This window comes from Magallana gigas, chromosome 1 (genome assembly GCF_963853765.1).
Source record: "Magallana gigas chromosome 1, xbMagGiga1.1, whole genome shotgun sequence".
NCBI lineage: Eukaryota > Metazoa > Mollusca > Bivalvia > Ostreida > Ostreidae > Magallana > Magallana gigas.
In genome coordinates, this window is record NC_088853.1 from 45,601,596 (window position 1) to 45,626,822 (window position 25,227).

At 34.8% G+C, this 25,227-nt stretch overlaps 1 protein-coding gene across 3 annotated transcripts in view; it reads right to left on the reverse strand.

Annotated features, from left to right (window-relative positions):
- The window catches only part of LOC105323165 (adenomatous polyposis coli protein), a 33,704-nt gene extending 11,162 nt beyond the window's left edge, over positions 1 to 22,542 (reverse strand). Inside the window, exons 1-11 of one of the 3 annotated variants that reach the window (XM_034465944.2) lie at positions 22,454 to 22,542; positions 18,555 to 18,806; positions 12,042 to 12,189; positions 11,177 to 11,285; positions 9,668 to 9,850; positions 8,893 to 9,001; positions 3,727 to 3,947; positions 2,599 to 2,716; positions 1,994 to 2,236; positions 1,144 to 1,239; positions 263 to 480 (exon numbers count right to left, since the gene is read on the reverse strand). In XM_034465944.2, the coding sequence (XP_034321835.2) occupies positions 263 to 480; positions 1,144 to 1,239; positions 1,994 to 2,236; positions 2,599 to 2,716; positions 3,727 to 3,947; positions 8,893 to 9,001; positions 9,668 to 9,850; positions 11,177 to 11,285; positions 12,042 to 12,189; positions 18,555 to 18,780 (1,671 nt within the window). In that variant the 5' untranslated portion in view covers positions 18,781 to 18,806; positions 22,454 to 22,542. Of the gene's footprint in view, positions 1 to 262; positions 481 to 1,143; positions 1,240 to 1,993; positions 2,237 to 2,598; positions 2,717 to 3,726; positions 3,948 to 5,550; positions 5,975 to 8,892; positions 9,002 to 9,667; positions 9,851 to 11,176; positions 11,286 to 12,041; positions 12,190 to 15,728; positions 16,842 to 18,554; positions 18,807 to 22,453 lie in introns of those variants that run through there. The other 2 variants (XM_066068399.1, XM_066068402.1) reach the window with 2 other exon arrangements.
- Positions 22,543 to 25,227: the final 2,685 nt, after the last annotated feature.

The following is a 25,227-nucleotide window of genomic DNA, read 5'->3' on the forward strand; positions in this document are numbered from 1 at the left end:
TACATGGTAAGTAAAAGTTGTATCACAGTATGTGACCGAGGTCATTAAGTAAATTGTTCACTGTGGTGCCTGTTTACCAGAACGAGGTTGTAGTTAATGGTAAACCTCAAACTGTCAGTGAGGTGATTATTTATCTGATCAAGGTTATATTTAACCTGACTGGAGCAAGCAATTAACTATGCCAGGTTATCATTTCTCTGTGGCAATAAATTAACTATGCAAGCGCAAGGTTATAATTTCCCTGACTGAGGTGACTCATTACCTGGTTGAGGTCCTCGCATTCAGACTCTAGCTGAGCCACCAGGGCCTTCATGAAGGTCCTCATAGAACACAGCAGGGCCTTGTTGGTCCCGTCCCCGAAGGTCAGGTTGGTGAGGGCCATACAGCCGTAGCGCCGCATCGTGATGTTGTATTGTTCCACCCCCTGCTCGTGGACCCCGTGGTCCACCTCCAACAGCTCCGCTATTGCCTGGACGCCACCTGTCAAAACACAATGCCTCAGTGTACATACTGGTCTATGGTGTCACAATTTATTACCATGACTACAAGCTTAATGTCAAGGTTCAGTTTTCTACAACGAGCATTCTAGTCAAACAGATATCTTAGTCTATTGATGGCTTGCAAAGGGTTTTTCTTTTAAATTCTTTCTAACAAATACAAATACATTTTGTTCATTTTTACAACAGAAAGAACAATTCAATACTTTTCTTACTTAAATGAACTACATGTATATGCACCATCAAAATGGGGATGGTTTTTCAATATTTTTGGTAACCAAAGTGTATATATTTTCAAACTTCTGTGAGAAACACAGCAAAATTGTAGTTACAATACTGTAGATTACTAATTAAACTAGAGGAAATACTATCAGCATAAAATCGTGATAGAAATATCTTGCAGATTTTAAAAATCTCGCTTTTATTTTTCAGACAGATGTAAACTTCCAGTAAATAATCTATGATAAAAAAAATCGGCAATCGTTATTTTATAATCTCGCAATTTGATGCAAAACAGTTAAATTGCGGAATTAAGTAGTCGAGTAATATAAGGAATCTACAGCATGTCTTCACAAAGCCCATTGTCAAATTATATTGATCGTGTATCAAACCCATTGACTCCCAGCACCTCCAGTGGACCACTCACCCAGACTACAGATGGCGTGTCTGTGCTCCTCGTCAAAGGACAACTTCATCAGCGCCGCCACAGCGGGGCCTGGCTGGTGGTCCATGTCTTTATCATCTGTAAAACAAGGAAACACTGTATAGGATGTAAAACTAGTGCACATTGTACATCAAACGGGAGTGAAGACCTCGTAGGTTGTCAGAACTTGTTCCCTAACAATTTGTACATGAATGTTATATATATATATATATAAAACAAAATACAGTTGAACTTCAGCATCTCGAACACTAATATCTCGAATACAATGGATATGTCGAAGTGATTTTTAGGTCCCAAACACTTAAACTTTAAGTATTTTACCCTTGATATCTCGAATACTCTAATATCTGGAAGTTTTTAACCAGTCCCATGTAGTTCAAGATAATGAGGTTTGACTGTATGTTCAAATCAAATCAGGGATTTTAGTAAGTTTGTACAGGGATGTAAAATCGAGAAAACCCAAGAAAGTTCACCACAAATAGTCTTGGACCATATATTGTATTAACCTTGATGACCCTTTTGTGAAAGAGAGCAACCAAAAATGATCTTTTGTAAAATGATCTTGTGTAACTTCATTGGCAATAAAATTCTTAGGTTTAAGATTTTACATAAGTATAACTTCTGGATGGTGATTTATTGAAAATATGTCCAGTGATTAAATTCACAAATGAATTAATTTTTTAATATTAAACACATAAAACTGTTGAATAAAAATAATTCAAGTTCCTGTTTAACTTCCACAATTTTTTGTCTTCCTTCCTTTAATAATTCCACAAAAACAGAAAAAATAAGTATCTAGAAAATTTCCCCCTTAGAGAGCCCCTTTTCTCACCTGACATCTCGGGACTATCTTCCTGGATCTCCCTCAGCTGGTCACAGTGGGCCCGGATCTGTTCCAGGAACCTGAGTACCCTGGCCTCCCTCCGCCCCCGCTTATCGTCGGGGTGGGAGTGGACAATGTTGTGTAGAGCGGCCGCCGCCCTCTCCCTCGCGGCCTTGCTGCCCCTCGTGTTGCCTAGCAACCCTGAGTCTTTGTCACTGCCATGTAACAATTGGATCAGCAAAGGGAGACAACCTGAAAAGATGCGAATTTTTATTTATATAAAACAGTTTATTCCCATACAAATAAAGCAAAGTTATGTGATTGTTTTCTGTACAAAATTGATTTCTTATACAATACTATTTATTCCGAAAAAAAACCAGGAAATCTTTTTTTCTGATTAAATTCAACTGTCAGTTTTAGTCTTAATTATTAAATTATCACAAAAAAAAACGTTCATTCAGAAACATGAAAATACAGCTCATGTAACTTTAAATAGAATGACAAAAATAATGCATTTCAAAATATTTCATATGAGATAACTGAACCATGAACAGACATAAACAGACTGAGTGGGGGATGGGGGTGGGGGGTGTGTGAGGTGGTCATTTACAGACCTGACTGCCTCATCGCTATACAGCTGTCCTGTGAACTTGACATGGCCAGCAGTGTCCGTGACATGTCGTCCTTGTCGTGGGTCCCCAGCATGGACAGCAGGGAGTACACCATCTCCACCTGGTCAATATATACAGGTAAGTTATTACTTATATCACAGGTAAGTTATTACTTATATCACAGGTAAGTCATTACTTTGAATATCGTGGGTAAGTCATTACTTATATTACAGGTAAATTACACTACAGGTGACACTCGATGGCTCGAACTTCGATCTCTCGAAGTTCTTGATCTCTCGAAGTGAACTCACGGTCCCAATTTTTCTCTCTATATAACTAAGCAAATTTACTCTTGATCTCTCGAACTCCGATCTCTCGAAGTTCTTGATCTCTCGAAGTAAAACCTGGGTCCCGTTATTCATATTTCATTGTTTTTCACTCTTGAAAACTCGAAGTGGTTGCTGTGTACACACGCGGCCGATCAAGCGTATCATTATAGCTCCGTGTGGACCTTACCTTGACGGTTGAGTGAACTCCTGTGGCTAGCGTGGTAGTGTTAATTAGTTGATTACGTAAGTGACACTACCCATTGCTTCCTTCAAAGGGTAGATAAGTAATTTGTAACTGATCTATTAATTTCAACAACTTGTGAATGTTACGGTAAATGCTCTTTATTTAAAATATTCTAACGTAATGATTAAGAAAACATAATATGCTTTAAAGTTTTTTAACGTGAACAAATACACTTAATAACCACACAAGTAAGTTTTGTATTGTTTAAATTGAAATTGTCGCAGAAAATACGACTGAAATCATGTCAGACTATCCTTCCATGTTATAGATATAAATTTCCGGCTACTATAATTTTAGAACCAAAATGACCGGAACAAAAATTTCCGGATTTTTTTAAACTTTCGATCTCTCGAACTCTTGATCTCTCGAAGTTTAATCATGGTCCCCCGAAGTTCGAGTTATCGAGATTCACCTGTATATGATACAGACCATTGACAATTTACAAAGCTATTTTATCAAAGGTATCAAATCATTAATAACAATGCATTAAAAAGAGAATATTGTACACAGGACAAGTAAAATTATGACTACACTTTTTGTCATGTTAGAGAGGCATACCTTGGTGCCCAGCTGCTGTGGGGTCTGGCCAGCCAGCCCCCCATCCTGGGGATGACCCTGAGGCATTGTGAGGGTGCCGGTCATCAGAGGCTGGCCGTGTTGCCGTGGTGATGCGGGGGGCTGTGCAGACTGGGAGGCAGTAGTGTTACTGGAGTTAAAGCTCATCACGCTGCCGATCTCTTGGTGAGACGATCCATGACTCGAGCCATCTCGAGATCCATCTATAAGCGAAGCACAAAAATAGATATCTGTTAATAAAACCCTACAATCCTGAACAAGAACAATGGAATAAATAATCTATTATGTTTAACTTCAACCTTGAATGACCTTGAACTTGACCTCAAACTTAAAAGTCACCAGAATTGAAAGTTCTACTCAATATAAACACAGGTCGGTTTGAAAGACAATTACACCCATCCATATCTATTCCACGGAAGGGAGAGCAAAGGGCTGACATAAATCAAATATTTAATTTTGCTGGGTTTTTTTAACCTTGGGACAATTTAATCACAGGCTCTCTACTGAAAAAAAAAATAATTAAAACATCCATTTACCAAAAAAAAAATCCAAAACTCAATGCTGTTGCCAAATTGACGGTATGCTACAACATCATACAGGTCAAAAACCAACTACAGATGTATCAACAGAAACTATCTTTTCAAGTGGGAGATTTCTTCTTTCAATCTGATTAATGAGGACTGATAATACATGTATCTGACTTTTTACATAAGTTCTCCTTTCAAAGATACATTTAGGAAAAATTCCACAATTATAATCAGACATTTCCACAAATTCTCAATTATTTAAAACTTTCCTCCATCAACCTTATATATAAATAATAGATAACAGATTTTTAATAAAAATTGCCTCTACACAGGAAATAATCATTTTATAAGGTTACGACTTTAAAACATGAAAAAGCAACAAGAACAGCCCCCTAATTAATTCTTCAACCAAGTCACCCTACAACACATTGTTGCTGGTTTTTTCTTTACTTGCAGGGCTTTGATCTCCAGTTTCTAGATAATCTCTGGCAGTGTTTTTGTCCTAACAGTGAGTCATTTTAACTCTCCCTCTCTCTCTCTCTCTCTTTCTCTTGGCACATATCATTAATTTCCATTACTTGATTTCCCCAACAATGTGTTCATTTTTCACTACAACCATTATCTTTTCACATTCACAAAAAATGAACAAGATGGTATAAAAGGAATTTACAGAGATTTTCGATTTTCAAAAAAATAAAAAATGTTTTCAAGTTTTGAGAGAGAGAGAGAGAGAGAGAGAGAGAGAGAGAGAGAGAGAGAGAGAGAGAGAGAGAGAGAGAGAGAGAGAGAGAGTGAGAGAAGGTTGCCAACTTCCAATCACTTCTTAGACCTACTTTACTCCAACAGTTCTATATTTGCCTCAGCTTAATTACATAAAAAAAAGACACAAAAAAAACCCCTCCAACTGTGTAAGATGCATTTAAACAAAAAATTTCCAAAGCAATTGATTTTTATTTGAAATATCTGCATGTTCCATTGACAACGTCCCATTCTATCTCCATCTGCGATTTATTGTATTTTTTTTGGAAGCTGGGGTTTTGTGTTCCCTCTTCTGCCTGTGTATACAAAAGCCTGCTTTAAGCTGAGCCTGAATTTCTGCAATTATTTTACGTGTCAATCAATGATTCCTGACAGGGGGGTATTGATTTATTTTTCCTCCCTGGCTTTATCAGTGCCACGTACATAGCACAGACTTGAATTCATGCAGTTTCAGGGTCACGGGAAGCTGAGAATTCTAATTAGCAAAGAAGAAATTTCAATTGTGATTAAATACTTTTACCATTTGACGATGTTTCCAATTAAGAGCAATGATCGTAATAATTCCCACACAGAGTTTCCACTTGCAGCAAATATGGATGGTGTCAAAGATTTCTATAACTAAGGTTTCACATAATTGCAAATGAAGGTTCCAAGGTTCTATAGGATATTTGATCAAAGTTTCTACATAGGAAGCTAAATTTTAAATCCAAACAAAATTGGCTAGTGCATAAAGAGTTTCTTCATTTACAAAAAGCATTATCAATGACCATATCCACATCCAAGTAACTTCATACAGTATAAGAAGTTTAATTTACACATCCACGATGACGGATCAAAAGTCAAAACACAGTATCCACATGATAATAAAGTTGCATGCAAAAACATATCCCTTACTGACAAAATCCAACTGAACAAACTCACAGACAAAGAATCAAAACAATCACAGTATAAAATCCAAATCAAGTCAAACAAATATCCATATGACGAAAAAAAAACAATGGAAAAACAAAAACATTTGTTTGAAAAATATCCAGCACAGTCATAAGTTTCACTTTAAAAAACACATTTCAAAACGACTTGTTCCAAAAATCTAGCAGCAAAAAGAAAACAGAGAACCACATCCTTGTAACAAAACAGTTCGTAATCCGTGAACACTGGGAAAAAAAAATCCGAAATCCGTCAGCCGAAAGTGAAAACATGCGAGTCCCCCCCATCAGACACCTGTGAACCCTCTACTCCGCATCTGATTACTGGGTCCTTCACATCAAAGACTTGCGCCGTGTATCTCTACCACCCAAATACCTCTACACCACTTCATCTGCCTCACCAGAAACTGGGCGACTTCCAAAGCATGTTTTTAACATTTATTTTTTTTTGCATTAATTCAGCTATAGGTACCAGATATTTTCATTAGCCAGAAATTTGGAAACACATGCCCGATATCGCTGATTATTTTTGTATTTTTGTCGCCTGCTTCCATTAGACTTGCAAACAGAAGCATGCACAGTTTATATATTTATGAACCCCTATACATTTGGCAGTGATAGACATATTTTTGTTGACCTATTAGCTAAAACACATTATTGGATAGAAATATAATCCTTCCAAGTAATTATTACTTGACAAAAAAATGCAAAGGCACTTGTCAAAAAATGAGATAAAATGAAGGGAGGCAATCCTGACTACATTTCAATCAGATGGCATTATGGGAGGGGATTTCTAAACTTTAAATTTCTGGTAGCATAAATTCTCCCGTACAACAGTTTCCTGATATATCCTCATTCCTTGGTTTTGTGCCAAACTCAAATCAAAACAAACGAAATGCATTAAAACTTTGTTAGCACTTCAATTACAATTGTAACTGGCTTTGCTTCATAAAGCTCCATTCTACAATACTTCAAAATCAACACAGTTTCCCATTAGAGAAAAACATAACTTTTAACAAATTAGAATTTATGACTGCATTTTTTCATCTTATTTATCATGTTTATGTTGTTAGTAATAACTGAAAAACAGGGAATAAATATTGCTAACGGACTGACTTCACATATCCCCCTTTTACAAATTTTCTTCAAAATAAACACCATTATTAAAAAATATGTCTTTGAAGATATCTGAATTTTTTAACTACATTTTTCCCCCTTTAACTGATGTTGGAATTATTGATGGATTAATCTTTGTTTCAACACACAAGAAAAGCTGGTACATTTCACTTGGTACATCATTTTGCAAGGGTAACAACAAATTGCTTCCTCTGTATAATTAGATTATCTATCAACTAATACCATCACTCTCACAGCCAGATATATATTTACAGGCTACATTAATTTCTTAGGACAGGATAATTAACAGTCTGGTCAATCTTTGTCAGTTATTTTTGATAGCTGGAACTTAAAAATCTTTTTCTGTATCTTTTCAACAAATAAACCACTCTCAATTTAATCTGACTTTGACAATTAATACGACTTTAAAGTTGATCGAAGAATAACTTGTCCTTTACTTTTCAGTCCATCAAACATGGAGATGTTCTCTTGTATATATATGTTGTATATTTCAAAAGTAAGGAGATGAGTAGGAAAGATTAACAGACTAAAATAAACCCCCAAACTTCATGCAACCTCAAAGGCACCAGACACAAATTTGGTTTTAAATAAATTAAGAAATTTTGCCAATCTCTATAGAGATAAGCACATAAATGCTCTCTGAATACACAAAAGCAATGGCTTTTAGCTTGATACCAGAACCAGTAAACCATGTTTTCACATTCCTTTATCATACTTTCAATTCAATTCACAAGTCTCACAAATAATGACACAGTTTACAGCTGAATCAGAATTATATGTATATTTCAATTGTTAGGGCTGACACAGTTCCCCAAAATGACCAAAAACTACTGTTCAAGTTGCCTGCTTCAGTTTCTATTTCATTTTCCCAACTTAGATTCCAGTTGGATTTGCATCAGAGATACATTTTTGCCATAAAATGAAATTGAGAAATTGAAAGATTTACAGATTTACAAATTACAAGATCTACCATCAAAGCTAAATATGAGACTGATGTTAAAATTGAAAGTGTGGACTATACAACTCAAAAATATAATGATCTGATCACAGTGTGTGAAATATGTAAATCAAAATTAAAATATTCAATTGGATTTATTAATTAATACATGATAAACATTATGTGCCAAGAAATCATGGGATAATTACCGAGAAAATTAAGAGTGGCAATAAATCTTCAATTAAACTGATGTCATGTCTTAATCATAGTCAGCATGTTCATTTTGGTCACTTTTGTGAATACCATTTGTGGAACAAACTGATATAAGTAAACTCATATAGAATTTTCATCATGTCAGCACCTTTCATACCAACTTCCATGCATGTAACAAAAAGAACCCATTCTTAGGGCAAAATTACAAACATAATGAAAGAAAATGAGAATATCTGGTATATTTCCAACAGATTTTCATTGTGTTCAATTGTAAAACTTTTGAGATAACTTCTAGAAATTCAGGATGGTAAATCTAAGATTTTTATTCTTTGAAATAATTAATAAAGTACCTAAGGTTTATCAAGGAAATTTCATTCAAAAGTCTTGGGGAAAAAATTCTGTGAATACACATGCTGTATACTGGGTTATTTTCGCCCCTGGTAATTTTCATCCTTCTACACTTGCAAGCAGTTTTGCCCCGTCATGAATTCGCCATGCAGAATTATGTTTAAAGAGAGATGATTTGAGACATTGGAATTCGCCCAGTCTCAAATTCACTTGCTGACAACAAGGGAAAAAGGGGTAAAAATGAAATGTGGGTGAATATTTCCCTGTTTGCAGTAGACACACATCAACCACTTTCACAAACCTTTTTTGTTGGGGGTGAGGGGCCATGCACCGTGATACAGGGACGTGATGTTCATCCCGTTCCCTTCCTCCATGTACATTGATCCATTCAGTTCCTTTTCCGCACCCACCTGAAAGAAGGTTAAAAATCAAAGTATTGAATATACTGAGTCACACAAAGATACAGTACTGATCAAAAGTAGAGTCTAAAAGTAACAGAATTTGAGCCTTCATTAATTGTATCTATATATAGTAAGTGGATAATAAATACAAATACATGGTTGTTGTCCTGAAATACAAGCTATATTTAGGTGAGGGTAAGAAAACGTGAAAGAGGGTGAGGCTTGCTGAGCCCTATTCACTTTTCCACTTGAGCCCAAATATCGCTTATATTTCAAGACATTTATCATGTATATTGTTTAAATAATATAACATTTTATGCCGTAAATGAGCTATTTTTGACAAATTTCGCTGTGTACCTGCAGTTAAACCATATTACAAAGGCATAAATGATCAGACATGATGACATCACAATGGATCTGTGCGTTGGTTAAATGCACATGTAACTTTGGTTTTTTGGGTTACCTGTATTTGATTAATGAAAGGGGTAGTTGAAAATGTTCAGTGACAAAAGGTAAACTTTCTTACAGGAACTTCAAATAGCTTGTATGATTGACTAAACAATATTTGGTCTGATGTAGGCTGTCTTATAATTCTGATTAATAAGCTCAATCCTTTCATGTAACACAAGCAGTATAATTTTTGTAAACCGAGACATTCTCCAAGACATCTCGTACCTTGACTTTCCGTGCCTTTTGTAGATCCAGTATCTCAGTCTCGATGGTGCTGATGCGAGACAGTCTGACCTCCTGTCGCTGAGATATCTGTTCCGCCGTCCCGAGATTCTGTAGAAATAATTCCTGTATCTGCTTTCCTTCAAACTCAATCTTCCGCCGCATCATCTCTCTTTCTTTCTGACTCTGTAATTAGTAAACAACTCTTCATAAAACATGCAATGATTAAACTTGGGTCAAAATGATACATCAAATAGGCCCACTTTGTCACTTAATTAACTATTTGAAAGGATTAAAGATGGGAACAGGTCAGCCATATTTGACTTTAATAATTAGCACTAATCAAAAGCTTAGAATTCATCACTTTGAACACAAATATGAAAAGGTGAATTCAAAATTGAATAAGGATAGCTCTAACGTGACATCCTTCAGAAATGTCCATAAAGAATGTGATGGGATACCAAAGTTTTTATTGTATGACAATGATTATCAATGTTACACTGCTGTAACTTATTGGATCAATATGAATATCCAAAATACGGTTTTGCTGTCATATTTGGAAAATCCAATCTCCTAACTGTCAAATGTAGTAGTTATTGCATCATTATGAGAACTTGATGGTTGGATTTCAGCCAAACAGGTGAGTTGTCACTATTCAATCATAGCCCAGTTTATCTTATTATTCTCAATAACACAATGCATTAAATACTTTACACATCAAAACAGAACCACCATTTAGAAATCTATTTTTCATCCCCAAGTTAAAAATAAACAAAATATAATTAAACCACTTATTAGTATTTAGAAGTAATTAAACCACTCGTTTTCTATTAAAAGTCAACTTTTCTTGCATGACGGCAACTTGCCAAAAGCATTCTAAGGTTTGCCAAGAAAATTGACATGGCTTCCTAAAAAACAATGTCTTCTCCCATTTACATGAATCATTTGGAAGCCTTCAGCTAAATCAATCTCTATTTTTTTTTTTGCACAACTGAGAAAAAAAATCTAATTATACATCTACAAAAAACAAATTGAGTTAGCTGAGTTCCATCTTCTTTTTTTCTGTCTTAAAGTTGTTAAAGTTTGGAGGCCATGATTGTGTTATTAAGTGATTACGTAATCGACACATACAGATTATGTAAACATGAAAGAATTTCCAATGTTGTGCCCCCTTCATCAGTTCACACATGTTCAGTACCAAGCAAGCCATAAGTGAAATCTTTTAATTTTGCATAACCAAAAATTTGTTCAAACTAATGTCTCCATTTAATATCTTTCCATCTCTCTTTTCTTTTCAAATTCTGATATAAATCATCACCAAACATAAATGACGCCTGCATCTTTGCCCTTTCATTTACCAAAGGTAAATTAAAGTGCCCTTTCCCCATCTTTGCTCCCTTACCTCTGGTTTAGTGCAAATATTACCCCCTCTGCCTACTTATATAAAAATACCAAAATTAAAGACCCCCCCTCCCATTCCCCGTCTTTGGCCCCCAACCACTATGTACCCACCCCGTCGGTTAGCGTGACTTTCTCCAGCCGCTGTCGGACGTTGTCCAGTTGTGAGATGTACCATTTCCTCTGCCTGTCCTCTTCTTCAATGTAGGTCAAAATGGCCGACCTGCAGAAGGAAACGAATACTCAATGACATACTGCAATCACAAATGTCTGAAATTTAATTAAGGCTTAACTAGAAATGAAAAATTATATAACTTTATCATTAAAATTGCAATAGGAATTTCAAAGAAAAAATCGCAAAAATTGACAAACAAATCTTTTAAATATAAATTTTAACTGAATTTCTTCAAACTTAATTGACAAATGAAATATTATCTATACAAAATGGTGAATAAATAAACAAGAGAATTAGCAGTGTAGCGATTATGATACCATTATTAATCAAATATTTATACAGTTGGACAATGGCAATAAATTGTCACTGCGGATCAATGGGATAAACTTGTGACAAATTCTGTTTCCCGATTAATCTGCCATAAAATTGTATGCCTTCTCATATTTCATGTATAAAATCTTTGGAAAGGTGTTAAATCAATAATTTGGAAACCCTGAACAGTTGAAATATCTTATTTAAGATTAAACATGTTAAAACTGATGAACACATTACCAGTCCCATACACCAATAGTTGGCAAATATCAAACGATTCAAATTCTACAGATCAAAATTACATCATACAATCATGATGCTCATCGACAATTTATAAACATTCAGAAAACTTTGCTCAGAAAACCATCAATATTGTATGACTTTCATGACAGAAATGGATTAAAATTGTGTGAAAATTCTCCAGGCCCATGTGAAATTCCTCAACAAACATCTCTCAGACGGAATTAAGTGTGAGACATTCTCTGGACCCACCTTTCATTGTAGAGTTCCTGGAGCTTTCCAAGCACCTCCCCATCCGTCTGTCTGTTGGTGGGGTGGCTGCCGCTGCTCGGCTGACTGACCGTCCCGGGAATGTTGAACGACTTGTGTGGACCTATGTCATTGGGCGATATATCCTCCTCTGGAAAGAACAAATACACATATGAATTCTCCTTGAGACCAGCAAAGAAAATTTGAAAATGAAATTTTTTTTTTTACAAAAATTGTAATTTTCATATGTACTGGTGTCATGACCAAAACTTTGTGAAAAGTCCTTAGGTGAGCGAACAAAAATCTTTGAACATTTGAAAAATACATAATTTTTACATTTACAGACACTATCATACTTTCAAAGGAATCTGATGTGTATTGCATAAGGTTTATCATACAAAAATACAAACACGGCTGCATTTTCCATAGTAAAATCATTTGCATTAAATTTTCATTTAATATGAAATACTTGTACCCATGCAAGAAAGATAAAGCACAGGCTAGATGTATCTCACTTTGCATTCTTTAGAATTATTCCAAACAATTGATCTACAGTTTACCTTCTCTAGCAGTAAAATAATATTGTTTATGACTTCTTTCCCTCATTACATCAATGTACATAGACCTTCCTCCATCCTTCATGTATCTTTTGACATTTCCATTAATATAACCAGTTCTATTTGAAAATATTGGACACCATCATGATCATTGGAGATATTAGTTCTATTTGGAAATATTGGACATAATTGGAGACGCTAGTTCTATTTTGAGATACCAGAGAATATTGGACAACATACAGACCGTGCTAGGTAAATGGAAACTTAAAAAAATCCTTGGAGAGTTCATGGCCGACCAGAATCCATACAGAGAGTCTACAGTTAGAGCGTGCTATAGCAATTAAAAGAGGGTGCCGGGGAAAACCATTACCTTACAGTCAATTTATAGACCACTTGTTGTATTTCATCTGTCTTATTAGACTGCTATTGTTCTCATTATTAGGTCACAGACAATGACTATGTATGATACTTTTGGGCTTATTTTTATTCCAACTATACCGCAACAAAAATCAATGGGTTTATAATAAATAGGAATGATGCTTTGAACAAAAATATTGTTGGTTAAATTGTCAAATGACTGTGAAAGACAATACACAGTGGAAGAAAGTGTTAGAAAATCATTTCATGTCATTTCAAATAATTTCTCATTTGATTAAACATTTTCCAAATTAACATTATCCCTAAATAAGAAATATTGGTGCATTGCACAGAACAACACTTTGATTCTGCAGCCCATGAAAACTCAGAACACTGTTTTATGTTTTACAATACACAATAGGTAGAATTTACACTAACACGATGCCAAGACTACCCCCTTAGCTACCATTAACATCCAGTGCATCTTCCTCTATATGGCATCACTGCATTATATCAATGTCACAGATTGCCATTATCCTGTATACTATATATTTTGCTGTATATATATACAACATGTTTGTATTACATCTTTAAGAAATAACACTTAAAGTAAAGAGAATAAGGGCTCCAGCACTGAATATAATAGAGTTGTTCTTTTATATAAGAAATTTGAAGGATGCAGAATTCCAAGTATCCCAGTTAAGTCCAGCTAAAAGGCAGAAACACTGGGCAACATCCACTGCACTAAGGCAACATATCTAGTCCTTATTATGTTGAATTAATGCTGCTAACAAACTAAATCTTTAAATTACACTGATTTTCATTAACATCACTCTTTTCCCCTCACACAAACAAAACATTGTTTCATCAACAGAAAACTCCTCACACAAACAAAACATTGTTTCATCAACAGAAAACTCCTGTTTTTAATTACCCAACTACAGAAGATTCCTAATTAAACTAAAGGAAATATACACATAAAATCATGTAAAATCTGGCTTATTATTTTGTGACAGCTAGTTGTGGACTATACGAAGTCATAACAAAAGTTTGATGCTTTCCATTTAATTTTCTCACAATCTGTTACAAAACAGTGTTTCATTTATGAGTACTCCCATAAAATAAAGAAATCTACAGTATGTCTCATATCTATATAAGAAGTCCCAAAAAGAAACCTGGACTACTATTAAAATATCTAAATTTTCATGTATCTTTAGTCTTTTGTGGATTCATATGATGTATAAAGACTGTGTTTCATAATTCAATAGGCATGATAAATTGAGAGTGAAGCGTGTCCTCAAATTCCCCCATAAATGACTCACCATAATTTCATTGTATCTAAAAAACGGAATTTATATTTGAAATATTGTATCAGGTTTGTTTCTGGTATAAGTATATATACAAAAAATTTAAAATTGCTTTAACAACAGCTAAGAACACATTGATTTTTAAAGAGGTTTTTCTTCTCTTTTTTTTTTTTTTTGCATAATTATGATATGCCTGAAGGGAAGAAAATTATTTTCATAATCATATCAAAAACAAAATACGTTTACAAACACAATTATGCAATTTTTCATTCCTGCAAAAGAATGAAGTGATTAAACTGATAAGCAAAGTCTATGAAATGTTCATTATCAACAATAAGCCCCCCCCCCCTTACAAAGATCTCTACAAACGTTCCTCAATTACACTAATTTCCTCAATAATACTACAATCTATAGAACAATTACAGCCCTGGCATGCTCCACCATACCAGTACTGTGTTATAGTTAACAGCTTCAAGCTGCAGACAGTTTACATTACCACAAAACAACACAGGAGATAACCATTGTCTAATGACTCCCAGCACCCTGCCTCCAACAAAACAACACCCCCCCCCCCACAACCGTTTGATCTGTATATAACATCAGTTCAACAATATACTGCATGATTACAGAGTAAAGCAATCTACCAAGATTTAAAAAAAAAATTTTTGCCCCCTCCCCCACAACAAATCAATCTACCAAGATTTATATTTTTGCCCCCCCCCCACTACTTTCTTTATATCCCTACTAATGACCTTCAATAACACTTATTTACTCATTGACAATATAATACTACAATCCACAGAACTACCTACCCCCCCCCCCCCCTCCACCTCCCTGTCCTCCGCCAGAACTTTGATCTTATCTATGTCCTCATTGACTAACGCTCATCAACAACATACTGTAACAATATATTGATTACAAACCACTGTAATCTACCAAGATTTCCTAGAAACATGGAACTCTTTCATGAGTTTAAAACTAAGAGAAATTATTGAATTTTTGGTCTTTCTGGTTGATCAATATCTTCCGATTCCCAATACTGCTGGGATTCTGAGAAGAAAAATTTCTCCCCTTGCCGAGCAACACACAATGTGCACTAATTAAATTATGTGTGGTAACCAGAAACAATGTTGAATGCAGCATTGAAGGATTCAAGTCCCGTTTTTAAAAGCTTTCAATGGAGCACAAGTGTCTCCTTTACCAAGAAAATAACCACAGACAAGCTGAATCTGGACCATTTTCATGAATGAAGCATACTATTTTTTTTTAAGACACTTGAAACATTTACACTCTACTGCTTCTGTATATTATCTCAAAAGCATGATCCACACATGCAGAGTTTATAAATACCAGCAACAGACACAAGACATTCAAACTACTTCTCAAAGACCAAAAATTTAAACCCACCCCCCCCCCTTTTAAAAAAAAATTCAATGTAAGCTTCACTCCTCCAATTAATCACTTTCTACCTTCATCACTATCATCTTCAGCGTCCTCTTCGTTGACATCGTCGTTAAGATCTTCACCCTCATCGCTGGTCTGACTGGAGGAGTCTTGACCTGACGACGAAGAGTCCTCGCCGATGACCAGGTCCCCCTCCTCGAGGTCCTCGGGGCTGAGGTACAGGTGATCGTCCGACATCACACTACCCCCTCCTCTTCCTTAAGTCTACCTCCCTACTAAAAGCACTAGACCGGCTCCTTCAAATTAACTCCAGCTGCAGAGAAGGTTTTTTCACCTGCCATTCTCTCATTCTCATTCTTTCACGAAGTGAGAGAGTATAGGCAAAAGAGACGGGAGGAAAAAAGGGAAAAAAAAACTTCTTTGATTTACAGATAGAGAGGAAATCCTGTGCAACACATTCACAAGAATTTACAGGCAACAACAGATCTGATCGAGGGAATAAAAAAAAATATCCCTCCTCCACATAGGAATTCCTCACAGAAATCTGTTCAGAGCACAGAGCCCATGAAACATGTAGTATGTATCTCCCACTGCACAATAGCCAAGTGATCCAAGCATTGGTATATCAATTTCCATTCACAGTTTTTTTTTTCCTTTCCATCCATACAAGCATGTAATTGATGATAATTAGGGGAAGATAAATTTCTCCCCCAGACACTACTACAGCTTCAGACAGCAGATAACCACTCCGAAAAGGTCTCAGCAAAAAGCACTTCTACGGTGGTCGTCGAAGCAAACTGTAGGTGATTTTTTCTCTCCTCTCAAAAAATAAAATGAATTTTAAAGAAATATCCTTGTTGGACAACAGAATCTGTCAAGCGAATCTTGTTTCTGGCAGCACCGAGACAAGCCGAGGAGGCTGTATCCCTCCAAACAGTCTGAGTCATGTATTGACTATTGATCCAGTAGTCCTCGACAGTCTAACTCAGCAATATATCCCACACATTCAACACAAACACACGCTTTGTCTCCACGCTATCACTGCTACTATTGAGTATGGCAGAGATTGCTCACGGTGACTGTGGATTTCCCAGTTTTTACTCATAGTCAATAAAAAATAAAACGATGAAGGTGCAGTCTATTATGGAGTCTACTCTGATCGTCTCTCTGACTAAACTAACATGGCGTTTTATTGTAAACATCTGCGAGGTAGTAAATTATCCTGATTGCGCAATCAGGCATGCTGGGGTTAGAAATTTCTGCATCTGCTGCTTCACTGCATCAGGCATTGCAATATAGTTGTCACTTATTTTGGGGGGAATGGAGAAATGCTGTGAGAAGTGAATTCATGGCACAGACCTTTGACAAAGTAAATTCATTCTCTCTCTCTCTCTCTCTCTCTCTCTCTCTCTCCATTCCATCACTATTATTGAATTACATGCTGTTAAGAATTTCATGTAACCATAATATAAATCAATTTACAGTGATAATGATACAAGATTTGTACATTATCAATAAAGTATTCTAAAAGTGAATACATGTACTGGTACATGTATATGAAATGATGCCGATTTTTTTCATATCAAAAAATGTAATACATGTAGATGGGCTTGTAAGGTTGATAGGGACACTTTTAATAAAGGGGGGGGGGGGGGGGTGTTCAGTAAGTAGAAGATTATTTTTAAAACATTTATCACGATCAAATAGACAATAACAGTTACTAATTCACTGATGATATTACAACACATAAAACTCTACTTATTTAGCTGTACAGCTGACTCCAGCTATTAAACCAGGTTTGATTGCAATAAAGAACAACAGGTTATACTATGTAAGATCAATGCATACTCATATTTCTCTCCAAATTTATCCCAAGGCATCAAATTTACATGGAAAGCTTCATTTCTGAGTTCAACTGATAAAAGGCTACGATGCAGGATACATAATTATTTTTTTTACAATTGACTCTATATTACTTGACAATTCTGAAGTAGCAATTATCCAAGTGTGAGTTATGTCTCTTGTACAAGATACATTGTACATTAAAGGCCAAAATACTGTATATATTCTCACGGTGGTTTCTCTGACTAGGCCCATGCATAACCACTAAACACACGGGGTCATGTAAGGACATTTCACAGCATTGGTCAACAAAGTAGGAAAATTTCACATGCAATTCATGTACTTCTTAATTGTTACAGTACATTTTCATTATGAAATTTTAAATCTTAACCAATCCACATTTTTTATTTTTGTATAATTGTGTGAAGTTTCACAAGTTTGTCCCCTTCCCATATATTATCTAAACAGTAAACACCGAAATATTACTCTTCTATCTATTAACTAATATACTATCTCAAACTCAAAAATCTGCCAACAACATTTTCCACCACTGTTCATTTATCACATTCGAACACATAATGCATCTCCATTGTCCTTTCATCACAATATCCACACTACTAGTCGATTTAAAACAGAAATTTTAATTCTAACATTATGTTTCACAAGCCTGCGTAAAATAGACCTTCAAAAGAAAATGACAAATACTTGACATCTCTCAACAACCCTCTTTCTGTCCATACTGTGGTCCATGTACCCCCACCACCCAAAAAAAAATAAACTCAGAACCACCCCACTGAATTTCAAACTTTCTACTTACCATCCACTTTGAAATCCACGAAGCCTAACACACTACCCCATCCAGTTCAATATTTACCGTACCTCACCCCCCCCCCCCCCCACCCCACCCCAATTTTCCACCCTGTTGAATCTAAGAATCTAAATCCAAAACATCTAGCTAATTACCAGTCGATTTGCAACACCTTTACCCCACTCCCAATTCAATGTTGAATCCCCACCACCAAAATAAACCTCACAATCCTGCTACTCACCGTCCACGTCGTGGTCCCTGCCCTCTCCCCCTCCCCCTTGCTGAAACACGTGTATCCCGTCCTCATTGTCGTAGATCACATCAATGTCCGAGTCCCCGTCCAGACCCACGAACACGTCGAGCGCGGACTCGGGGTGACTCGTGGACTCGTTGAGCTCCTGTCTGAGGTGCGAGTTCTCCGCCTTCAGACTCTCTACCTGTTTGAGCAGTTCATCGTACGACGTCATCCTGGACCAATCAGCATCTCAGGGCTCTAAAAAAAATTAAAATTAAAAGATAAAAATACTGTATATCGTAGAGAGAAAACTCTGCCCACTCTCATCCATTACCGAGATGGGACAAATGTTATTGAAAGATTCAAATTACCATGATGTATTTAGAAAGACCTAAGTTGTGAAAAGCTTCTTTGTCCCCCCCCCCCCCCCTCCAACCAAAAAAAAATTTTCTCCTAATGTATTTACGTACATCATTGGTGGGAAAATTCAAAAACAGGTTTATTACATAACTATAAAATCTCATTAAAAATTACCTCAAAAGGCTTTGAATTATGCTGGAATTGATTTTTAAAGCCAGTTGGCTAAATCAACTCTAAATATAATACATGTATTACAGCATATTTTTCATTCAATAAAAGAGAAGATTCAATGCCAGTCTTGCATCATATGTCTGGTAAATTCTAATCTATGATAGACCTTTTATCGTCTCGTGCAGCGTCTTTGTTGTCAAATATTTCGACAAAAAGCTTAACAGAATTTCATCTCTTTTTTGCAATAACGTTGAATTCAAATTGACCAATTCACAGTCTGTAAACAATTAAAGTTCAAACTACCTCTCAACACATATTGTATTCTCTAGAATAAGGGATTTTTGCAGTTATTTCAATGACAATGCTGGTTTTCAAGAGTATTTTTCCTTTGGGACAGTATCCTCATATCTGAATTGCTGATAAACAGTATGACAACATGTGATAAAAAAAAATACAGTGCACACACTACTCGCCAATCAGGAATAAGCTAATATTTTTATTGCCACACTTTCATAAAAGTCTTTATCTAATACAAGCTGCATACAGGATGTTGTATGTAAATCAAACTCCTGAGTTCTACTCCACAAAAATTTATCAAACACTACAATTATTAAATATTAAACCCATCCCAGAAAACATGATCATTTCTGACTTGTTTCTCTCCTCTCTCAATCGTTCAATAAATTCAACAGACAGTGGTGGTATCTTGCAAAAATCGTGCTATTAACCTGGAACTGACATTGATCTCATACGGTACTCGCAGGCAAACGAGTGACTCATCCTGTATTCTCATTGATCTCAACTCGATACCTGAAGTCCAATCAATATTAGTGCTACGGTCTCCCCAGAATCATGTCAATTACAGTACCAGACATCTTGGATATGTTTCCAACTTCAAGCAGTCAAGCCTATACTGTCATTGATGTGACATTTTCCCTCCCTATTTTTTTTTTAATCACTTCTGAATTCAGCAAGGTTATTTTATTAATTCTGGCACTGTTACGTAATGTTTTGGACTGTTAATAATAGTACAAGAAACAACATTTCCATCACAGATTTCATCACAGTACATATCAAAGAAATCCTGGATTTTTTTTTCACATAACATTCCAGTTTTTACTCTTTGCAATGAAGATCCTACATGGTCTTAATATTAAATTTACTACAGTATAACAGTTTTATCTTAACCACAAACATTCATGGGTCAATATTTCCGTGTCCAGATGTCAATGGATATAGAAGACCTTTAGAATAATGTTATTTTTACAGACTCTGAGAGATATACAAACAAAACTTTCTATGTTTAGGATACTTCTGATTTCTTAAAAGAATCATTAACTATTCACACACAGTGACCCCTTAAACTCAATCCCAAATCAAATAGCATACATTTATATTTTCATAAATGATTTTTTTTTTAAAAACTAAAATTAAGAACTTTTTAAATTTTGATCATTAGTAATTTAAGGATTTTATCAAAATGACAACATTAACTGACTCCATAGCTGAGTGGATAAAGTGTTGGGTTTGTGATCCGTACATCCCAAATTGGAATCCTGCACAGGCTTTTGTCGTTACCGTACCTACTTAATTGAATTTTCTAGATATTCATTTTTACCCCCAAACTGCAAATTTTTCGCTTATTTGACATATGTACAGTTTATTTATCATTATATCTTCCATAATCAAATAATTTACTGTTAATTTGTGTGACGTTTTCCAAGGGTGTTATTCCACTTTAAATCATGTTTATTCATGTCAAGATGAGAGGCATATAATATGTTAAAAGATATTCATATTCCGAATGTGCAACAATTTATCATATAACTACTGTAAACAAAGAAAAATGTTTCAGGGCTCCTAAAATATCTTTATGCTGATTAATATCATAATTCATCTCGTGAATGCCAACAACATAAAACATTATCACTTTTAAACATCTGTACATACACACGATTAGCAATATAAGTTTTTTACAGTAATGTTTTCTGCTTTCTTTCAGATGTATGGCGACTTTCACTGGGAGACACAAAATTGCCTTGAGATTAATTAAATAGGACGAGTATAATTACACAACAGCAGAATTTTGTGATGAATCACTGCATGCTAATCATCAGAATTTTAAAAAGTTTCTGACAGACAAGTGAATTATCATACTCCTAATTACAATTAGCCAATTAGAGTCATTATTAGGCTTACACTTATATAGCAGGAAATCTCCCAGATATATAAATTTCAATAAATTAACTTTTAAAAATATCAAACTTTTTGTAACTTCAACATTTATTTAATAAAAAGGAGGACATTTGAAAGATAAGTAACTGACTCAAGATAGTTTCCTCAAAACTCTAATCACCCCAATTTTTCACACATAGATGCTCCTGCTGATTTATTTCTATTTAATTTATTAAATGATTTCAAATGAGGTTTTCTACCCAACCTTGAGCACAGACCTAAGTAAAACTCAAGTTTAAGTCCAATTCAAATAATTTGAATAGAAGACACTTTTTCACCGTTTTCATAACAAATGATGATTTTATTTTGGCCCAATAAAAAAATATTGTATATAGCCGGTCACTTTGCAAATTGTTAATTGACAGTTCATAAAATGCACCTACTAACCTACACTATGCATCTCATACCTGAAAATATGACAAAAAATATTGATTTCATAATTATGAACATTAAATCAAAAATATCATTTAAAGTACTGTACATAGAATTGGAATTTGTTCGTTTAGTAAACATTGATTAAGATTAATTGATTAAGCATGTTTTAATTTGATGTGATCCTATAGTCATCATTAAACTTGTCATCTGTTTATCTAATGGTTTATAGTAAGAAATTTAGATGAAAAGTGCTACAATGCAAATCTTAACATATTTGTTTATGAATTATTCATTTATGTATCAGGATGGCTTAGTTCATAGAAATTATCATATGAAATATACTGAAGCAATAAAACAGATTACTTTTCAGTCACAAAACGAACTTGTGAAATGCAACCTTTTTTTATAAATGACAATTGCTTGATTGAGCAATTTAGAGGAAATTCGAACTAATTTAAACAGTCCTTGTACTTTTTCATCATACAAAAAAAAAAAAAACACTTCATGCATCATAACAGTTTCCTTTGAGATAAGTTATCATTGCTATAGTCTTTCAAGTTTTCTAATAACGGCTCGAAATCAATCGTTGACACATATTTTCGAAAACTCGAAAAATGAAAATCAAAACAATGGTTCATTCAATCGGCGTTCATTCAATGGTCTTTTCTGCGATGAAATGATTGTTTGATGAGCAAAGAATCGTGGATGATTTACAGTATGTTTACGAATCAACAACACGACAGTTTTGGTTCTCGGGGACTCACCAATTGATCGCTGACGACAAACAAATGCTACTGTTTGTGTTCCCTCCATTCAACAACCGCCATTGCATGACGTCATATTTACACCTGCAGACCAAGAAAGATAACTGTAGCAGCTTTATTTTCTTCCAGTGACATTTTTTTTACAGGGATATGAATTATTGAAAAGCGCCAAAAAATTGAAACAGAGCAAAAATACGATGTTCACACCAATAGATCTAGTATTATTTATATTTTACAGTATTGTAAATAAATATTTATGGTGACCAATAAAAAATAATATGATAAGTGGCATACATGTATATGCAAGTGCTCAACAATATTTTGTTGCCCTATAGATCAATTATTATTACTCTTTAAAGTGGCTCGACATACCAATATATCATTTGATGGATCTATAAAGAATATTTTGTGAAAATATATACGAAATTATTTGATTTTTAATCCAGTACTTGTTTAGAAAATCACGTGTTCAAGCCCAACTCTAACATGACACCGACCAGAAGGTCATAAAACTGAGACTAGGAGAGCTCTCTCTCTTTTGAACTCAGTCTCACTTAAATACTCTTTTATGTATAAAAAGAAGAGACAGCACGTGTTAAAATTTCAATTATGTATTATATGAAATATTATTTTTCTAATGTTGCCTTAGCCAATTTGACAAGAATTGTACTGTGCTCATATGCATGGTGTAACTCTATCATCAACAGTGAAAAAAATTGTAATGATTGTAATAATAACTAATGATAGTTTTATATTGAAAATAACACGTGTGATTTTCATTACTTTCATTATATTTCATTATATTTCATTATATTTGGTATTGCAACACATCTTGAAATCAAGCACAAAGAGTACAGCACCTAGAAGCAAATTTGAAGCTGGCAACTGCTGAGGAGAGGGGGCATAATTTAACTTTGTGTATATCTTTCTGTCTTTGTTCATATTCCAGGCTCGTAGCATCAGGGGATCGTCCGGAGCCACATTTCTGAAAATATACGTTTTTCATATCGAACTGGGAAGCTTAACGTTTAGTTGGCAAGTTTAAGTTAAGACGTACAATGTAGCCCCTTCCTCCCATGGATTAAGATGTTGATGATCGACGAGAATTTTGTTTATTTGAATTAATTTTGTCGAGATTTCGGGTAATTCTGGTCTCTTTGAAAACCGATGCCACATGCCTGTATCCATTCACATCTCTATCAATATATCAAAATGTTGAACAACATTAACTTACTCCGTGTAACACAGTAAGACAACATTACCTTACTTCATGTAAGAAGGACACAGTCTGCTATTGTTTTTTAATTTTTTAAACGAATGGCTAAATGCTCAATAAAACATGTAAAACCATGTGAAACATGACCCAATCAAATAAAAGTATGTATCATGCGCGGATCCAGAGATTGTTTTCCAAAGGGGGAAGGGGGTCGAGGCTTATTTTCGGAAATTTAGCGATGTGAATCTAATAAGTTAGACTTTTCCAGGAAAGATGGGTTGAGGATTCAACATTGATTTTAACATCCAATAAAACGGAGAGAGAGAGAGAGAGAGAGAGAGAGAGAGAGAGAGAGAGAGAGAGAGAGAGAGAGAGAATTGCGTAAGCAAGTGAATAAGAGGAACAGAGTGCATTCTCCCCCAAAAAACTCCCCCCCCCCCCTGCCCCCCCATTCACTCATTACCCCTCTCAAAGATAACAAGAAACCTACTAATTTTATTAATCATAGAAATGTAAAAACAGACAAGTCTAGAACAAATTTTCTTTTCTTTTACGATAAAGTACAGTCTTCTTTTTGGGCCAAACATGGTTATTTTTCCAAACTCCAGTGTCGAACTTTCAATATAAGCGAGGCTACCCATTCTCAATCGTAGGTTCTGATGTCTGGTTCTCTTTGGTAGCTACAATTGTAATAAACATGAATAATCAAATATCTAGAATTTGTGTCTTTAATGCTAATTCATGGGGAAAATCAAATTCTTTGGTCACGATGGAACAAAATTTACGATTATGCCTATCATCCCTAGCAAACACTTTGATACTTTAAACATCAAAATTTGTACAAAGATTAATTTCAAAGAATTAAATGTTTTGTAAAAACACTGTGCAAAAACTATGTGAATAAAATTTGAACTAATAGCATCAATCTAATTTTACCACCAAAGCATGGTTGTAATTCTAAAGCTATTAATTTTAACTTTGTTATACCACAGACTAGAACAGTTTTGTAATAGAACAGCTTTTTGACATCAACTATCTAGCTATGGAATATTTTACCATTGGAAACAAATTGTAATGGGTAATTTTCATCTCTTTAATATGTACTTAAAAACCAACTGTACAAAAAGCAAACACTGTCAAAATTGTAAAAAAAAAATCTCCCAGGAAATCGCATAGAAAATATTACTCACTGTCAGCTTTGAAACCCTCAAGTTTATGTCATCTTACATTTATGTTTTTATAACAATGAAATAACATTTGAACTACAAGATCGTTCGTTTTTAATGACATTAATTGTTAATATATATTATTCTTTCCTATGAATAAAGTTTAACCAGATTTGATAAAGAAAACAGAATAGTAAACATTTATTAATGATTAAACAAATAGGAATTATTTTGGAGATCGAATTTGGATCAACATCAATTAGGAAAAAGGGTCTAGAAAATATATTGATTTGATTTTTTTGGCCCGGGGGGGGGGGAGGGGTGCTCACCTAGATCCGTGTATGAATTTGTATACCCCCTATAAGTGAAATTATAATGGGATCTGAATGAAA